At 44.3% G+C, this 15,324-nt stretch overlaps 1 protein-coding gene and 1 non-coding gene across 2 annotated transcripts; one reads left to right on the top strand and one right to left on the bottom strand.

Moving 5' to 3' along the window:
• Positions 1-6,272: 6,272 nt before the first annotated feature.
• LOC133899833 (small nucleolar RNA Z247) lies at positions 6,273-6,411 on the top strand. Its single transcript, XR_009906441.1, has one exon. It is a non-coding gene; the product is annotated as a small nucleolar RNA Z247 (small nucleolar RNA).
• Positions 6,412-12,053: 5,642 nt separating this feature from the next.
• On the bottom strand, positions 12,054-14,943 carry LOC133899040 (uncharacterized). The gene has a single exon (XM_062339939.1). It carries the CDS (start codon positions 14,608-14,610, stop codon positions 12,565-12,567), a length of 2,046 nt encoding a protein of 681 aa, XP_062195923.1. The 5' UTR covers positions 14,611-14,943; the 3' UTR covers positions 12,054-12,564.
• Between the last annotated feature and the right edge of the window lie 381 nt (positions 14,944-15,324).

Genomic DNA, 15,324 nt, shown 5'->3' with positions numbered 1-15,324 from the left:
TTCTATTATCATATGTTTATAAAATCTAATACATTTGTGATATTATAAAAATATTTTTAAGACAAATCTACACATATAATTGTAATGTTTCTAAATTGACCAAACCTTGTTCAAAAAGTCATGTTTTTATTACCAGAGGGAGTATATCAATGTACACTACCTAGTTCATGTAAAAAAAATACTATGGTATAGTGGTACGTAGTTCATCTACAATAAGAAACCACTAGAGATCATCAAGAGTGAAAAGGGAAACCAGAAGCATCAAGTGAGAGAGAAATGAGACCACGTCAATCCTGTCTCGCAAGTTGCATGAACACATTGGGCCAAATGCCAAATACGTCTAACGGGCATCAGCTGGGCTTAACATCTCAACCGGCCATAGTTAACTTATTCCAGCAATTCGAAAAGTATGCTATTTTGTTTGTGACCTTGTATTTTAGAAGGCTAGAACCTGCACTATCAATGTGCCACGACTTGACCTGTACCAAACAAGACTAAATCACTCTAGCTATCAAATAATGCATGCAAGAAATAATTGTAGAATTTGAATTGTTGTACTGCACATCATAAAAAAGGAAGAGATATGCATGTTTTTAGACACTTCTGACGGTGGTAGTATTGTCAACTGCTTAACGAGAACTTCTGAACTTTCTTGCTTTATAATTCATTGATTTATTTTCAAATGGCATATATCGTACTGTCTCCTGCCAGGAGTCAACGTCGCAGAAGCCGTGTTCTACCCTCTTTTTCATGTAACCTTTTTCTATTTCAAAAATGCTTCATCTGTCCCTTGTTATGAATACTCGTTATCGTTAAATGGTAATTGGATTCATTGCTAATGATCGCACGATTTCTATCCAAATTCATCAGTCCCTTGTTGTTCGATGATTGTCGAATGGTTTAGATATACCCGTCTTTCAATTGTTTCGGATTGCGCCCCACTCCTCTGCCACCTTTCCTAGCCTCACCACGTGCCTTCTACTACGACCTTTTTCCTCTCCTTTGTTGCCCCATGTGTCACTGTCGGTGTATCAGGAACCGGGGGTCCTCGAATCCCGAGGCCAGGCCAGCCTTCCGCCACATGGCGCTATCCCGCGGGGTCTCTCCTGCAAGATGAGAAAAGATCAAGTCCCGGGAGAAGGCGCTCGGGGCCACAGTCAGTGGCCCCTGAGTACCCCAGATCCCCGATGATCCACGGAATCCAAGTACCAGGAAGAAAGTGCTCGGGGGAGTGTACAGTCACCCTCGAGCACCCTAGTCCCCTGACGACCAGAAGAGCTAAGTTTCGGGAGAGAGTGCTCGGGGCTGCGTGCGGCAACCTCCGAGCACTCGGTTCCCCTAGGATCCATACAAGTGTGCCCGGGAGAGAGTGCTCGGGGGAGGTGAACAGTACCCCCGAGCACTCGGTACCCCGAGGACAAGGAAAGCATTCTCGGGAGAGAGTGCTCGGGGAGGTGAACAGTACCCCTGAGCACTCGGTACCCCGACAACCCAGAAAGGCCCCCGAGGGGCCCACCGATGAGGTGTCAACCAGTCAAAGGCCCGATGCCGCATTTAATGAGCGTGCGTGGCCTATCACCTTCAACTGCTCCCGCCGCGCTCAGCGTCAGTTCCTGCCATGTTCTGGCAGAGAGGCGTGGGGTTATTAATTGCACGAGTCCCGTCCCGTGCCATTCGGCCTGTCTTAGATAACGTCGTAAGGACCAAGGCGTTCCGTCTGCCGCGCTGCTGTGGTAGGGAAACAAGACAGGACGGGCACGCCGGGCTGCCCTGCGGCTGCCCGGTGGGCCTTCTCCACGGCGCCCGTTGCCAGGGCATTTATTGTGACGGACGACCGGGCGTGCGACGCATTTTCCAGCCCCGGTCACTTCGTCCAGAGGAAATGATGACGCCCTTTCCATTTATGATGTCTCGGAACTCGTGCCCCCCCCCCCTTCCGTTCGGGGCACGTTGCTGCCGGCGGGTACTTAAAGCAGCCGGCGACACAGAAGCAGGATATACGAAAAACAAGAGATGAAAAAGATAGCTGAAGAAGACGGTTAGAGGCAACGGATAGACAAGAACACAGCGCAAGAGAAACACTGTGAGGAGGGCTGAACCCTGTCCCAGCCGAAGAACAAGGAGCCCTAGGCTCTTAGATAGATCAAGATTCTTGTAACCATCAACATCCTTGAGGGACTTCCTCAGGACAGTTATAGCATCCATACAGGAGTAGGGTATTACGCCCCCGTGCGGCCCGAACCTGTCTAAATTCCGGTGCATTTACTTCTTCTTGCACTAGGTCAACACCCCCACCACCGGCCGTTGCATTCATTCCCATTTATTTCTCCGACGAATGTATTCAGGATCATCCCCCCGGCCGAATCTCTAAAAAGAGGTCTCTCGGGATCCCTACGACTGGAGTTAATCCTTCGACAGTCACCTTCCTCATATATGAGGGCTACCACCACCGTCCACTGCTTACTCACTCCTCATCGCTCTAGGCAACTCCCTGGACTTGTTGCACATGTACACCTCCTGTCGCCTTGCTTGTAACACCATGTGTTTTGCTTCTTTTTCAACATAGTAAAATTTACTAAAATTAAAGTTTTTAAATAGAACTAGTTTGAAATTGGATTAGGTTAAAATTGAGATGTGTGAATTAACCTCATTTCAAAATTAAACCCTTCCCTAAAACAAACAATGCATAGATAGGTTCATGTCGTTTTCTGGTTTTGCTTGAGTTTGTTTCTCTTGTTGTTAGATTTAAATTTGAATCTAATTTGTTTGTTTAATCTTAGTAGAAATAGTTGCTGGATTAAACAAACAATGCATAATTTCAATCTAATCTCTCTTGCATAAAATTAAACCTTGTAGGGTAATTAATTTGTTTAATCTTGTTTAGGCTTTAAAAGTAATCTTAGTATATTTTAATAATAATTTAGTTAGTAATTAATTATGTAGTAATAAACTTAGAAACAAGATGATTAAGATCGATAACCCTAATTAGAAGGTTAACCCTAGATTGTTAATAACATACCACCACACGTGCACTCACTGACACATAGTGAACTCTAGTAGCCCCACAACCCTAGTTACCTAGTAGAATCAAATCTAGTTAGTTATAATGATTTGATAAGATTTTCTCTTAAGATTTATATAGTAGTGTAAGATAATAACTTGATATGGTTTTCACTAGATAATCAATACCTAGTCTTCATACTACATATTCACATAGTAGTAGCTAACATTAGAGCTACCCCTATAGAACTCGATGCCTAAACCATTATGCTAGTCTCGATGTTTACTTCTTTGTTTTTGTGTTTATTTGGTTTCCTTTTGGCTTTGTGTTAGTTTTGTTCCTCCGTTGTTTCTTTGTTTATTGGTGATAGATTGTGTAATCTAGAAGAAGCTCAAAGAATCATTTGGAGTGAAAGGGACTGAAGGACAAAATCTATTCAAGGAAGAACCTGAACTATGAGAAAGGTTAACAAGAAGAAGACCTTGATGAAGACTTCGGAAAAGGTAACTCCTAATTCCTTGATTATGTTGAACCAATGTTTTTAAATAATTAACATGACAACATTAAAACTTGATTATTATGGTGCATGCTATGTTTTTACTTAAAAATACTATATTAGTTATATCCTAATTGTTTGAGACATACCTTGACAATTAAAATGCCACATGCTATGATAAACATAGGATAATTCAACAATAAATATAATAATACTTAGATGTTGCCTTGATACTAGTATGCTTAGACTACTCCTCAATTCTCTTTAGAGATGTTTAACCTCTCTACAGAGAGTATTTATTCATTTTATATCAATCATGCTTTTGCAAATGTGTGAGGTGTGGTGTGGTGTTTGGTGGTGGTGTGTTTGGGTACAAATAGTGGGATTGATGTTAATGAAAATTTGATCAAAAAACCTATTTTGGTGGGGTGAGCGAGGTAGCCCTCTGGGCAGGGTACTATATGGGAGCAAGATCTCGGGGAAGGATTGTTGATATAGAGTTGCTTGCCATGGCTACTTAAGGACTGAATTATTGTGATATCCTACCTAGCAATATCTGAGCAACCACATGCCCTAAGTGGGAAAGGGTTTGGCCCCTTGGACGTTTAGTTAGCTTGATTGCCACCATGAACAATGGGTTCAGAGACTAGGAGCAAGTACAAGGGCATCCAAAGTGAGACTTCTAGCCTTGCTAAGGATCGAGGATGATCAGAAATCCCTGGTGATCTGAGAGATGGCATGCCTTCTTATGATTCGCTCCACCAAACCGTTTGGATGAAGGGTGAGTATATATTATGGGTAAAGTTACACACCTCCCAGAGTGTAAATCTATTCGAATAGTTGCATCCACGATCATAGACATACAAAAGTTCACTCACAATGGTTAGCTTTGGTGTGTGTGTATTTCTTGATGTGTGAGTGGGCTGTGTGAGCCCATGTTTTAGAAGAATACCGACGTGGAGTTGTGAACTGGTGTTGACTATCTTAAAAATGGGAACTATGAAGGAATGATAGTTTTCCCATAGAGCCAACACCCTCCTTTTAATATGATCAACTGGCTTTATACAACTATTTTGAATTGTGGGTTACACCTAATTCACTTTGCATATAAAACTGGCTTTTCGCTTAAACAATAGCCTTATGGCTTCAATCCTTGTTTACTCTCCTTATGCATCTATCAACCCTTTAAGTAGTGTTAGGGCTTGTTGAATACCTTCCATACTCATTCTTGCTACTTTTAGATGGAGAGTCAGATTATGACTACACTTAGAATGAAGATGATGAACAAGAAGACTAAGGTTGCGCCCGCACCTAAGTTGCTTGTAGGCGATGGGCTATAACGTTTTTTTCCACTGTTTATTTTCTTTTGTGGTTTGTTGACCACTGTTGTAATGTATCTTAGGTTTGAGAGCTTGTATTCTTAATCTCTATGGAGATATTGTAATTAAATGTATGACTTGATGCTATTATGTTGTAATCTATACGTATTAGCTATTGATCTAAAGACTGATACAAGAAGCATAGAGGGAACCCAAAATCGAGGTCATACATTGTTGGTCTACTGGCACACTAGATCGTCCCTCTGGTCTAGAGAGGGAACTCTCACACATGAAACGGACTCAAACCCTAACTCAAACCTAGAGAGGGAACTCAGTGGAGTTTGGGGCAGAAGGTGCTCAAAACACAAATCCCAGCCGATTAATATTTGAACATAATACATGGGTCTAGTGGAAGTAAAAAAAAATTCCTTCCTCCTGAATCATGATCGCCCATTCTAGCTTAGCCAGCATGGGACAACCATAGCTCTTCGGGAGTCGCAAATCTCAAAGGGCGGTTCCACGGGATGGGAGGGACAAGAGGAGAGCTCCGATATCATCCACCATGTTCATGGGGGTGCTCAACTCTGAAGCACACACAAACAAACACGCCTATGACTCACCCTTCCTCTTGAATGCAGTAAAGGAAATAGATTGTATGAGCAACTTGTTCCCAACGTTGATTTCATCACCTGAATAGTTCTCTTTGTTAGAGATAAACTTCCTAATGTATGTCCATTTGTATTTTGTTTGGTTTATATTCATAGATAGAATCAAATCTGTATAGGCTAGAGATATAAAAGGCATATCTTTTGAATGTAACCGAACCTGATACGTGCGTATTCTTGCCGTGATTTCCCGACCTATATCAACACGTAACAGCGGCCTCTACAGAGGTAACAAACGCTTCACCAATTCTTTCATGGTACACAGAGCCACCTCCTCTACCTGATGCATCTATGGCGACCGTTGAATCCTCATCATCCTCCATTTCTGGCCTGACTGCGCCCACTCTACTCGGTCATCCGGTTACAAAGAATCTCACCAATAATAACCATGCCCTATGGAGTCTCTAGTGCTCCCAACTGTGTGTGGTGTGCAGCTAAAGGGCCTGCTCGATGGATCTAAAGTCATGCCCTCTAAAGAAATCGACGTTCAGCAAGGAGAGAAGATAATCAAGGCGCAGAATCTTGCGTACACACGATGGATAGCCTTGAATCAACAAGTGCTTAACTACTTGCTATCCTCTTTGTCCAGATAGGTTCTTACACAAGTAGTGACCATGAAGACGACAACTCAAACATGGCGAGCAATCAAAGATATGTTCGCTTCTCAAACGTGTGCATGGTCAGTCAATACCTACATAGCGTTGGTGACAACTCAAAAAGGCAATATGTCTTTTGCTGAGTATGTCAGGAAGATGAAGGCGCTAGGAGATGAGATGGTGTCCTCTGGCAAGCCGCTGGATGGTGAAGAGATGGTCTCATATATCCTCACTGGACTCGACATCGAATTCAATCCAGTTGTGTCTGCCATCATCGCACGAGTTGAACCAATCACTGTAAGTGAATTGTACACGTAGTTATTAAGTTTTGAAACTCGGATGGATATTCTCTAGGGAAGCTCTCAGTCTTCGGTCAATGCTGCATCCTGTGATGGCTGCATCGTGTGGTGGCCGTGGTGGTTTCAATAGCCACAGCCGAGGTGGATGTGGGCGTAGTCCTGGCTGAAATAGAAACAACTATTCTAATAATGGTGGGCGGCCCAACTCCAACAACAATGAAGGCAACAGTACCCAACGCCCTAGCTACCAAATACTCCCTCTGATTGCAAATGTAGGTCGTTTTAGTCTCCTCAACTATTCTCTAAATATAAGTTATTCTCAAACTTATATGCACTTTTTTCTCTTTTGTTCCATTCTTGCCCTTGTTTAATAAATGCTATCATTCTCATGAATGAATGAGTTATCTTTTCTAATGCAGAATAAATAATAGGCAACAAGGTCATTTGATCTACTTTCTTAATCCTTGTGCATAAGTCTAAAATGACCTACATTTGCAATCGGAGGGAGTATGTCACAAGGGCAGTCATACTACTGCAAATTGTTGCCATCATTTTGATCAAGACTGTCTCTGAAGAAAGAAGTGCATGTGTGGTGACAAATTCCTATCAAGTTGATACAAAATGGTACACCGACTCAGATGCCATAGATTACATCACCAGCGAACTAGATAAGCTGGTTGTTCATGACAGATATGCAGGCAAGGATCAGATAAAAATGACAAGTGGTGCAGGTATGAATATTGATCATATTGGACATGTTATTGTTCACACTCCTAATCGTAATATTTATCGAAACAATGTTCTTCATGCTCCTAAAGCTGCTAAGAACCTTATTTCTGTTCATCACCTTACTATTGACAATAAAGCTTTCCTTGAATTTCACCCTGATTTTTTCTTCATTAAGGATCAGACAACAAAGAAAATCATTTTTCACGGCAAGTGTGAAGGCGACCTCCACCTCTTTCTTCCAATCCAATAGAACCAAGAAGGCAAGTGCTGAGTGCTGTCAAGCCCACCTGGGCAAGATGGCACAACTGTTTAGGTCATACTTCATATTCCATTGTCCAACGTATTGTTAGTGAATATAATCTCCATTGCCATGGTGAGATCAATAAAGAGTCTACCTGTGATGCCTGTCAACGGACTAAGAGTTATCAATTACTTTATCCTAAACCTTTTAGCTTGTCTAGTGCTCCTTTAGAGCTTATTTTCTCATATGTTTGAGGTCCTTCTCTTGATTCTTTTGGAAGAAAGAAACGCTATGTTAGCTTCATTGATGATTACATCAAGTTTACTTGGATTTATTTGCTTAAATATAAATATGAGGTCTTCCAGAAATTTCATGAATTTCATAATCTTGTTGAGAGACTATTTAGTAGGAAAATTATTGCTATACAAACTGATTGGGAAGGAAAATATGAGAAGTTGAATTCCTTCTTCCAACAAGTCAGCATAACTCACCAAGTTTCATGTCCTCACTCCCATAAACAGAAAGGCTCAGCTGAACATAAACATCATCACATAGTAGAAGTATGGCTTTCCCTTCTTGCCCATGCATCCATGCCTTTGAAGTTTTGGGATGAAGCTTTTTCTTGCTGCTACATACCTCATCAATCGTACTCTCGGTAAGATCCTCCAGTTTGCTACTTCCCTAGAAAAGCTATTCAAGGAAAAACCAAATTACTCATGTTTGTGTATGTTTGGGTGTGCTTCCTGGCCCAACCTACATCCGGATAATTCTCGCAAACTCCAATTCTGGTGAAAACAATGTGTTTTCCTTGGATATATCAATCTTCATAAAGGGTTTAAGTGCCTTAATGTTACAACTGGTCGCATCTATATTTCCAGAGATGTTATCTTTGATGAGACTATTTTTCCGTTCTCCAAACTTCACCCTAATGAAGGAACCCCTCTTTGGTCTGAAGTTCTGCTTTTTCCTCCTAATTCTGCGTCAAAATCTAGGGGTGCATCAATAGATAATCCAATGATTAATACTCATACTAATCTTGAAGGAGGTGCAGAAGTTTGCAAGAAGGAGGAGAATGTCATGATCTTATGCAGATAGAGGAGTTTTTGCCCAGTACATCGATCTGTGAGGAGGATCCCATCAATTCCCATGAGTCATCAAGTTTGCCAGGAGCTGCCAATCAATCCTTCATGGAGTTAGCGTCAGGTCCCAGTATGGCTGTCGCCCCTGTCTCCGACCCGGTGCTCGCGTTCGGCCTCAGTTCATCTCCGAGCGCCACGCTACACGAATGTATCACATCGTCTCCTATGGTAGGTACGCTCCCCCTGCCGACCTTGGAGCCAGAGCCTGTGCGTGTAGGGGAGGCTACGGGATCCACTGCACGCATGGCTGCTAATCCATTTGCTCCATCTCCAACACGTCCACGCACCAGTCTACAAAGTGGTATTCGGAAATCTAAAGTCTACACAGATGGGACTATCAGGTATGGATGCTTAACCACAACAGGAGAACCATAGAATCTGCATGAAGCTTTAAATAATACTTCTTGGAAAGGTGCTATGAATCATGAGTATAGTGCTCTTATCAAGAATCGAAGTTGTCATCTTGTACCACCAGAATAAGATAGAAATATTATTGATTATTAATGGTTTTATAAAATAAAACGTAAGGCTGGTGGTATGATTGACAGGTATAAGGCAAGACTTGTTGCTAAAGGCTTTAAACAACATTATGGTATCGATTATGAAGACACTTTTAGTCCGATTGTTAAAGCTGCTACCATCAAGTTAGTGTTGTCTGTTGCAGTCTCTAAGGGATGGAGTCGTCGCTAACTAGATGTGCAGAACGCGTTTCTCCATGGTGTTCTAGAGGAGGAAGTGTTCATGAGGTCGCCCCCATGTTATGAAGATAAGTCAGTACCATATTATGTCTGTAAATTAGATTAAGTTCTTTATGGTTTGAAACAGGCACCACATGCTAAGTATTCATGGTTAAGCACAAAACTTTAAGATCTGGGATTTCATGCTTCAAAGTCCGACACATCTCTATTCTTCTATAACAAAGGTAAAGTTATTATATTCCTATTAATATATGTTGATGATATAATTATTGTATTCTCATCACAAGAAGATATAATGGTACTCATTAGTGATCTCCAAACCGAATTTGCACTCAAAGATCTTGGTGATTTTATAGGAATTGAAGTAAATAAGGTACGTGGAAATATTTTATTGACACAATAAAAATATACTATGGATCTTTTAAAGCATGTAGGGATGGTAAATTGCAAGTATGTTACTACACCTCTCTCCGTCACCTAAAGATTCACAGAACGTAAAGGAGAAGCACTAGGACCTGAGGATGCAACACAATATAGAAGTATCATTGGAGCTTTATAGTATTTAACTTTGACTCGACCTGATATTATTTTTCCTGTTAATAAAGTATGTCAATATTTGTATTCTCCTACTATCTTGCACTAGACTGCAGTTAAGAGGATTCTGAGATATTTAAGATTTACTCTAGGTATAGGATTGAAAATTTATCAGTCATCTTCTATGTTGGTTAGTGCTTTCTCTGATATAAATTGGGCTGGCTGTTCAGATGATAGAAGGCTTAATAGTGGTTTTGCAGTATTTTTTGGAACAAATCTTATATCTTGAAGTGCACAACATGCCACAATGTCATGCTCAAGTATTGAAGCTGAATATAAAGTGTTGGCTAATGCAACAACTGAGGTTATGTGAGTTCATACACTACTGGATGAATTGGGTATTAAATCTCCTGCCACTGCTCGGTTATGGTGTGACAATATTGGTGCTACTTATCTTTCTGTGAATCATGTGTTTTATGCAAGAACTAAACACTTTGAAGTGAATTATCACTTTATCAGAAAGGGTCGTACAGAAACTGCTAGACATTCAGTTTATTCCAACAGGTGATCAAGTAGCCGATGTTTTTACAAGCCTTTGTCAACTCCAAGCTTGGAAGAATTTAAGCACAATCTCAATCTAGATAAGTTATGATTGGAGAAAATATTGGAGATAATCTTCCTAATGTATCTCTGTTTGTGTTTGGTTCAGTTCATGTTCATAGATAAAATCAAATTTGTATAAGCTAGAGATATAGAAGGCATAGCTTTTGAATGTAACCGAACCTAATGAGTGTGTATTGTTGCCGTGATTTCCTTACCTATATCAGCACGTAACAACGGCCTTCGGCACGTAACAACGGCCTCCACGAAGGTAACAAATGCTTCACTAATTCTTTCAACCTTGCCAGTAATTTTTATACAACAGGCTAACTTGTTTCCTTGGTTGTACTAGACATCATCTGACAAGTTCGTGAAGACACTGAAGCTAATGGAGCACTGTTATGGATAGGGGTGAAAATAGCTCAAAATTGGTCAGAACAAGACTCGGAAACGTTCATTATATTTGACCGTATTTTTTTATCGGAAACGTTCAAATACGGATAGTTCATATACAAATATGATCATGGATAATATTAGAAACAAATACAGAACAAATATAAATCAAAAACGAATACGGCCGACGAATATTTACCGGAGCATAAAAGACATCTCAAATTGTATCTAAGACTATAACAAAAGCAAAGAGCATATTCATACTAGTTAGTTACTACGCAATAGCTGAGATAATATAGTCATACACTTAATCACTTGAATAATAAATAACATAACTTAGTTCATCAAAACTTCATAAACTCACATGTTATACTTGGTACAAATTCACATAATAACTAGACTTAATACACATAATTAAACTTAGTTTATTACGAACTCATAAAGCTAGTAAAATACTAAATATAACATCATATACATAAATAGAAGGAGGTGCCTTCCCCAGGACGGGCCTGCCGCCATAGGGGAAGAAGACGGCGAGGGCACCCAACCCTGCGTTGCGTATGGCGGCGAGTGTGGATAGCGCCCCGACCATCGTCGGGTTGCGCAAGAATTGGCAGACGACCACATCCCTACTCTTGATTGGGCTAACGATCAAGAGAGAAGCACCCCATTTAAAAAATAAATATGTCGTCGTTCCAACGGGTAACATGTTTAAAAATAAAAAATATTTTATTCTTTTACTCTCAAAATTCAAAACATTATCGAAATTATCATGAAAATTTCTTAATTTTTTTTATAAAGAATACTATGATCTAGCTTTTAAAAAAATTCAGACAAAAAATACAATCCGTAAAATGAGAAACAAAAAAAGACAAGTTTCATACAGATCATATTTGGAGTTGAATTTTTTTTTTTTTGAGCTGGATTATAGAATCCTCTACAACATATATGTTTTCCAGAATTTTTTATAATTATTTCAATATTATTTTATATTTTGAGAGCATTTGATTGTTCTACTGGCGCCTGGTCTCCGAATAATATCCAAACCCATATACTCCTGATATCCGAAGCTGATACCAATTCTATCAAAAAACTGCTATGCCGATTCCGATGCTGATTTCAAAAAATATTCGATTCCGATTTTAAAAAATCATTCCGTTTTCGATTGTAAGATTGGGCGGAAATTGTCTCGCCGTTTTCACTGAAAGATTTTGAGACAAGCAAAGACACAAGCTTGTTGCCACCTGGTAGTCTGGTACATTGTACCTTACAAAAGTTGATTCCATGTACAGAAACAGAAGGTTCTATGACAAGAAGGCAGCTGATGGCATCGTCGGAGGCAAATTCAAGATCAGCAATGGCATAGCAAATGGCTAGTAGTGGCAAGAAAATAAGAAAGTTGCTGTTAGGTCATTGCATTTTTAACAATAATTGTTGTTCAATTTGGTGTATTTATCTTTAGATTTTAGAATGCTCAGTCTATACATCTTCCAAATAATTGTATCTGAAGTTGTTAGCTGTTCACCCCATACCCCCAGCTTATTTTTGTGTTGAGCTGAACAGGAACCCTTGTCTTCTCTAGCTTGATATCATTGTTATTTGATTGTTCTGTGGAAATGCCTTTGAACTGTGCTTGAACAATTTTTTAGTTTCGTATACCAAATGATATTATCTGGGAAGCAGACTCTACACTTCACAGTTTACACTGAAAGAATGGAGCTGGAAGGAATAGCGCGACACACACGACATGGCCGAGCTGATCCCCAAAGAGTCCTGCTGAACAGTGAACTGAACGATGCCACACCGTCAAGCTGAAGCTGGCGGCTGCAATCTGCACTGCACTCGTCTGCACGACTACACCTCGACCGTCCTCTGGTTGAGCGCGGTGTACCTCCACCTCTCCTTCTCCACGAAGTCGGCGTCCAAGAACTTGGCCACGAATGCCCACAGCCTGTACGCGTCCTCAAAGTTGCTCAGGAATCCGAGCGACGCGTTCACCACCAAGATCCCCAAGTCGCCGCCGGCATCCTTCCTACTCTTGCCACCAGCGCTCAAAGCACCGGCGTCGCCGGCGATCCTGTGCTCCAGGACATTCCTCTCAGCCTCGTACTTGTCTGAGAACCAGATGTTGCGCAGGAAGCCGCAGGTGAGGGAGATGTTGTGGCGGTCGGCGAGCTTCTGCACCAGCGGCGGCGCCACCCGCTCGCCCTTCCAGTCGAACACGTTGAACGCCAGCGACGGCCCCCGATCGAACTTGACGCGCGGCCCGTACACGTGCACCAGCTGGTGCCCACTCTCCGCGTGCGGGTGCCGCAGCTTCTGCATGGCCACCACCAGCCAGTTGCTGATGCACCGCAGCCGGTTGCCGATGGCGATGAGCCCCAGCGCGTCCGCGTGGTCCAGGCCCCTGCACTCCACTTCCATCACGCTCTCGCTACCCTTGCCTTCTTCCTTGGCCAGCTGCTCTGTTTCGTCATCATCTTCTGCTGATTCTTTCGGTTCATCCGGGTACACGCCGCCGTTCTCTGCCGTGTCGACCTCACGGATCTCCGGTGCGTCGCCGTTGTCTGTCACGTCGGCCTGCAGAGTCCTGCTGCGAGTGATGGCGGTGGAGCTGAGCGGGCCGGAGAAGGAGCTAGTGGTTTCGATGTCGACGTCGTCCGCGGCCGGCTCGGCGAGCTTGGGGAAACTGAGCGAGTGCTCCAGCTCGGTGGAGTAACCTTCGCGGAGGGACCAGCGGCGGGCGGGGACGATGCTAACGATGCCGATGCTGCGCGCGATCACGGAGCGCTCAAGCGCGGCGAGGCTGGACTTCTTGACGAAGAGCCCCGCGAAGCCGGAGGGGTTCTCGCCGAACACCTTGAAGAAGTTGCACACGATGAAGTCGGGGCGGATGAGCGAGAGCCCGAACGTGTCGAGGTCCTTGGTGCCCAGCGCGCACGCGTCCAGCGCCACGTGCCACCCCTGCTCGTGCGCCGCGCGCATCCACAGGTACTGGTACCTCGCTCCCGTCATGCGGGACGCGAGGGGGAACACGAACAGCCCTCGGCCGCCGCGCCGCCGGCCCCTGGCCAGCTTCTTCCGGAGGTCGGCGGCGTGGATCCTCATGCTCGGCCACGCGAAGCTCGCGGACGTCACGTCCGCGCCACGGCGGCGCGCGCTCTCGGCCATGGCCCCCACCGCCTCGCTCTCGTAGTCGTACACGGCGAGGAGCTGCTTTCCGGACTGGAACGAGTAGGACTCCGCCAGGAGCCGGAACGCGGTCGTCCGGTTCGCCGTGCACACCATGCTGTACTCGTCCTCGAGTATCTTGAGCGACGCCATGATCCGCTTCCTGATAGCCGAGCCGATGCCCGCAGCTCCCTTGGCGCCGTCCCCGCATTGCACTTGCGTCCGCAGGCTCGTGGACTTGTACGCGATGTCGAAGAAGGGCGGCTGCCACGCGCCCGACGACGCCGGCGGTGCCGCGGACGTGGACGGCAGGGACGAGTTCATCTGCGCGTGCGAGAAGAGGTTCATGCCGGTGTAGTCCAGGCACACGTGCCGGTCGAGGTGCTGGTACTCCTCATCCCTGATGGCATCAGCCCGAGAGAGCGTGCCGTACTGCGGGAACGCGGCCACGAACTCAGAGTAGGCCTCCGGCAGCGCCGGAAGCGACTCGTGGTTGGTGAATTGCGCTCCCGCGAGCAGACCGGACGCCGCGGCCTTGACGAAGTTGTGCCGCGACGTCCTTGCCGTCGTGGTAACGGTCGTCGTCGCCGCCGCGGCCCGCTTGGCGCGCACCGGCACACAGCCGGGCATGCACAGGTGCTCGCTCTCCGGTGGCATCTCGTGCTGCTGCTTGCCGTCGCTGCCTGCTCTGTCCTTGCTCCTGAGGAATTTGTTGATGAGCACGAGCATGGGTGCCTCATGGATAGGGCCTCTTGTTCCTGCGCTCGGCGAGTTGCAGCCGATGCCGTCTCAAAGCTGTCACGGCGCGAACGAGTCGGACAGCGACCGGATGGCCGCCCAGTGGCCGCATGCGGCGCGCCCTCTGGCCGGCCGGCCGCGGGCTGCCCCTTCCTGGACTGCTTCCCCTTGTTGCTAGCTTGGTTCTGGCTGGTGACCAACGGCGATGTGCTTGCCAGTGGCTCTCCTTGCTGCCGAGGAAAGCTTTTGTTTCCTTTCTCTCAGAAAGTAGTGGCTCGCAGCCAGCAGCCTCCCTCAGAGTGACAGCAACCTACCAAGCAAAATTTTGAAGCATCCACCTGCGCTCTCATCGAGTCAATGACATCTTGCCGACAGTGACAGGATTCGATTTATCCTCGTAACCATTCAAACTTAAATTCAAAATTAAAAAATAAAAAATTAATAAAATTTGACCGATTTTTACTAAATTCTACCTTTCAGTTAGGGTATAACCACTGGCAAGTGGTTTTCGAGTCCAAACTCATTTGTGAATCTTGCTTGCTGACCGATGAGCTGAGATGATTATATAGGATAGGATTTTTGTTATGTTTTTTAGAGAGATATTTTGATTGAGTGTGAATGTCCCCGGCTTGCACAATTCACGGGTCGAGCTGTGAGTTTTTCCCCTTCTGCGGCGCCGGCGCTGACCGGCTTGTTCCATCGGCA

The sequence above is a fragment of the Phragmites australis genome, chromosome 18, assembly GCF_958298935.1.
Source record: "Phragmites australis chromosome 18, lpPhrAust1.1, whole genome shotgun sequence".
Classification (NCBI taxonomy): domain Eukaryota; kingdom Viridiplantae; phylum Streptophyta; class Magnoliopsida; order Poales; family Poaceae; genus Phragmites; species Phragmites australis.
Note: the sequence above shows the minus strand (reverse complement) of the source record. Positions and strands in the feature narration are given on the sequence as shown.

Bases quoted from the DNA above. Each gene is read 5' to 3' on its own strand.
- LOC133899040 (XM_062339939.1), bottom strand. From the start codon at position 14,610: ATGCTCGTGCTCATCAACAAATTCCTCAGGAGCAAGGACAGAGCAGGC.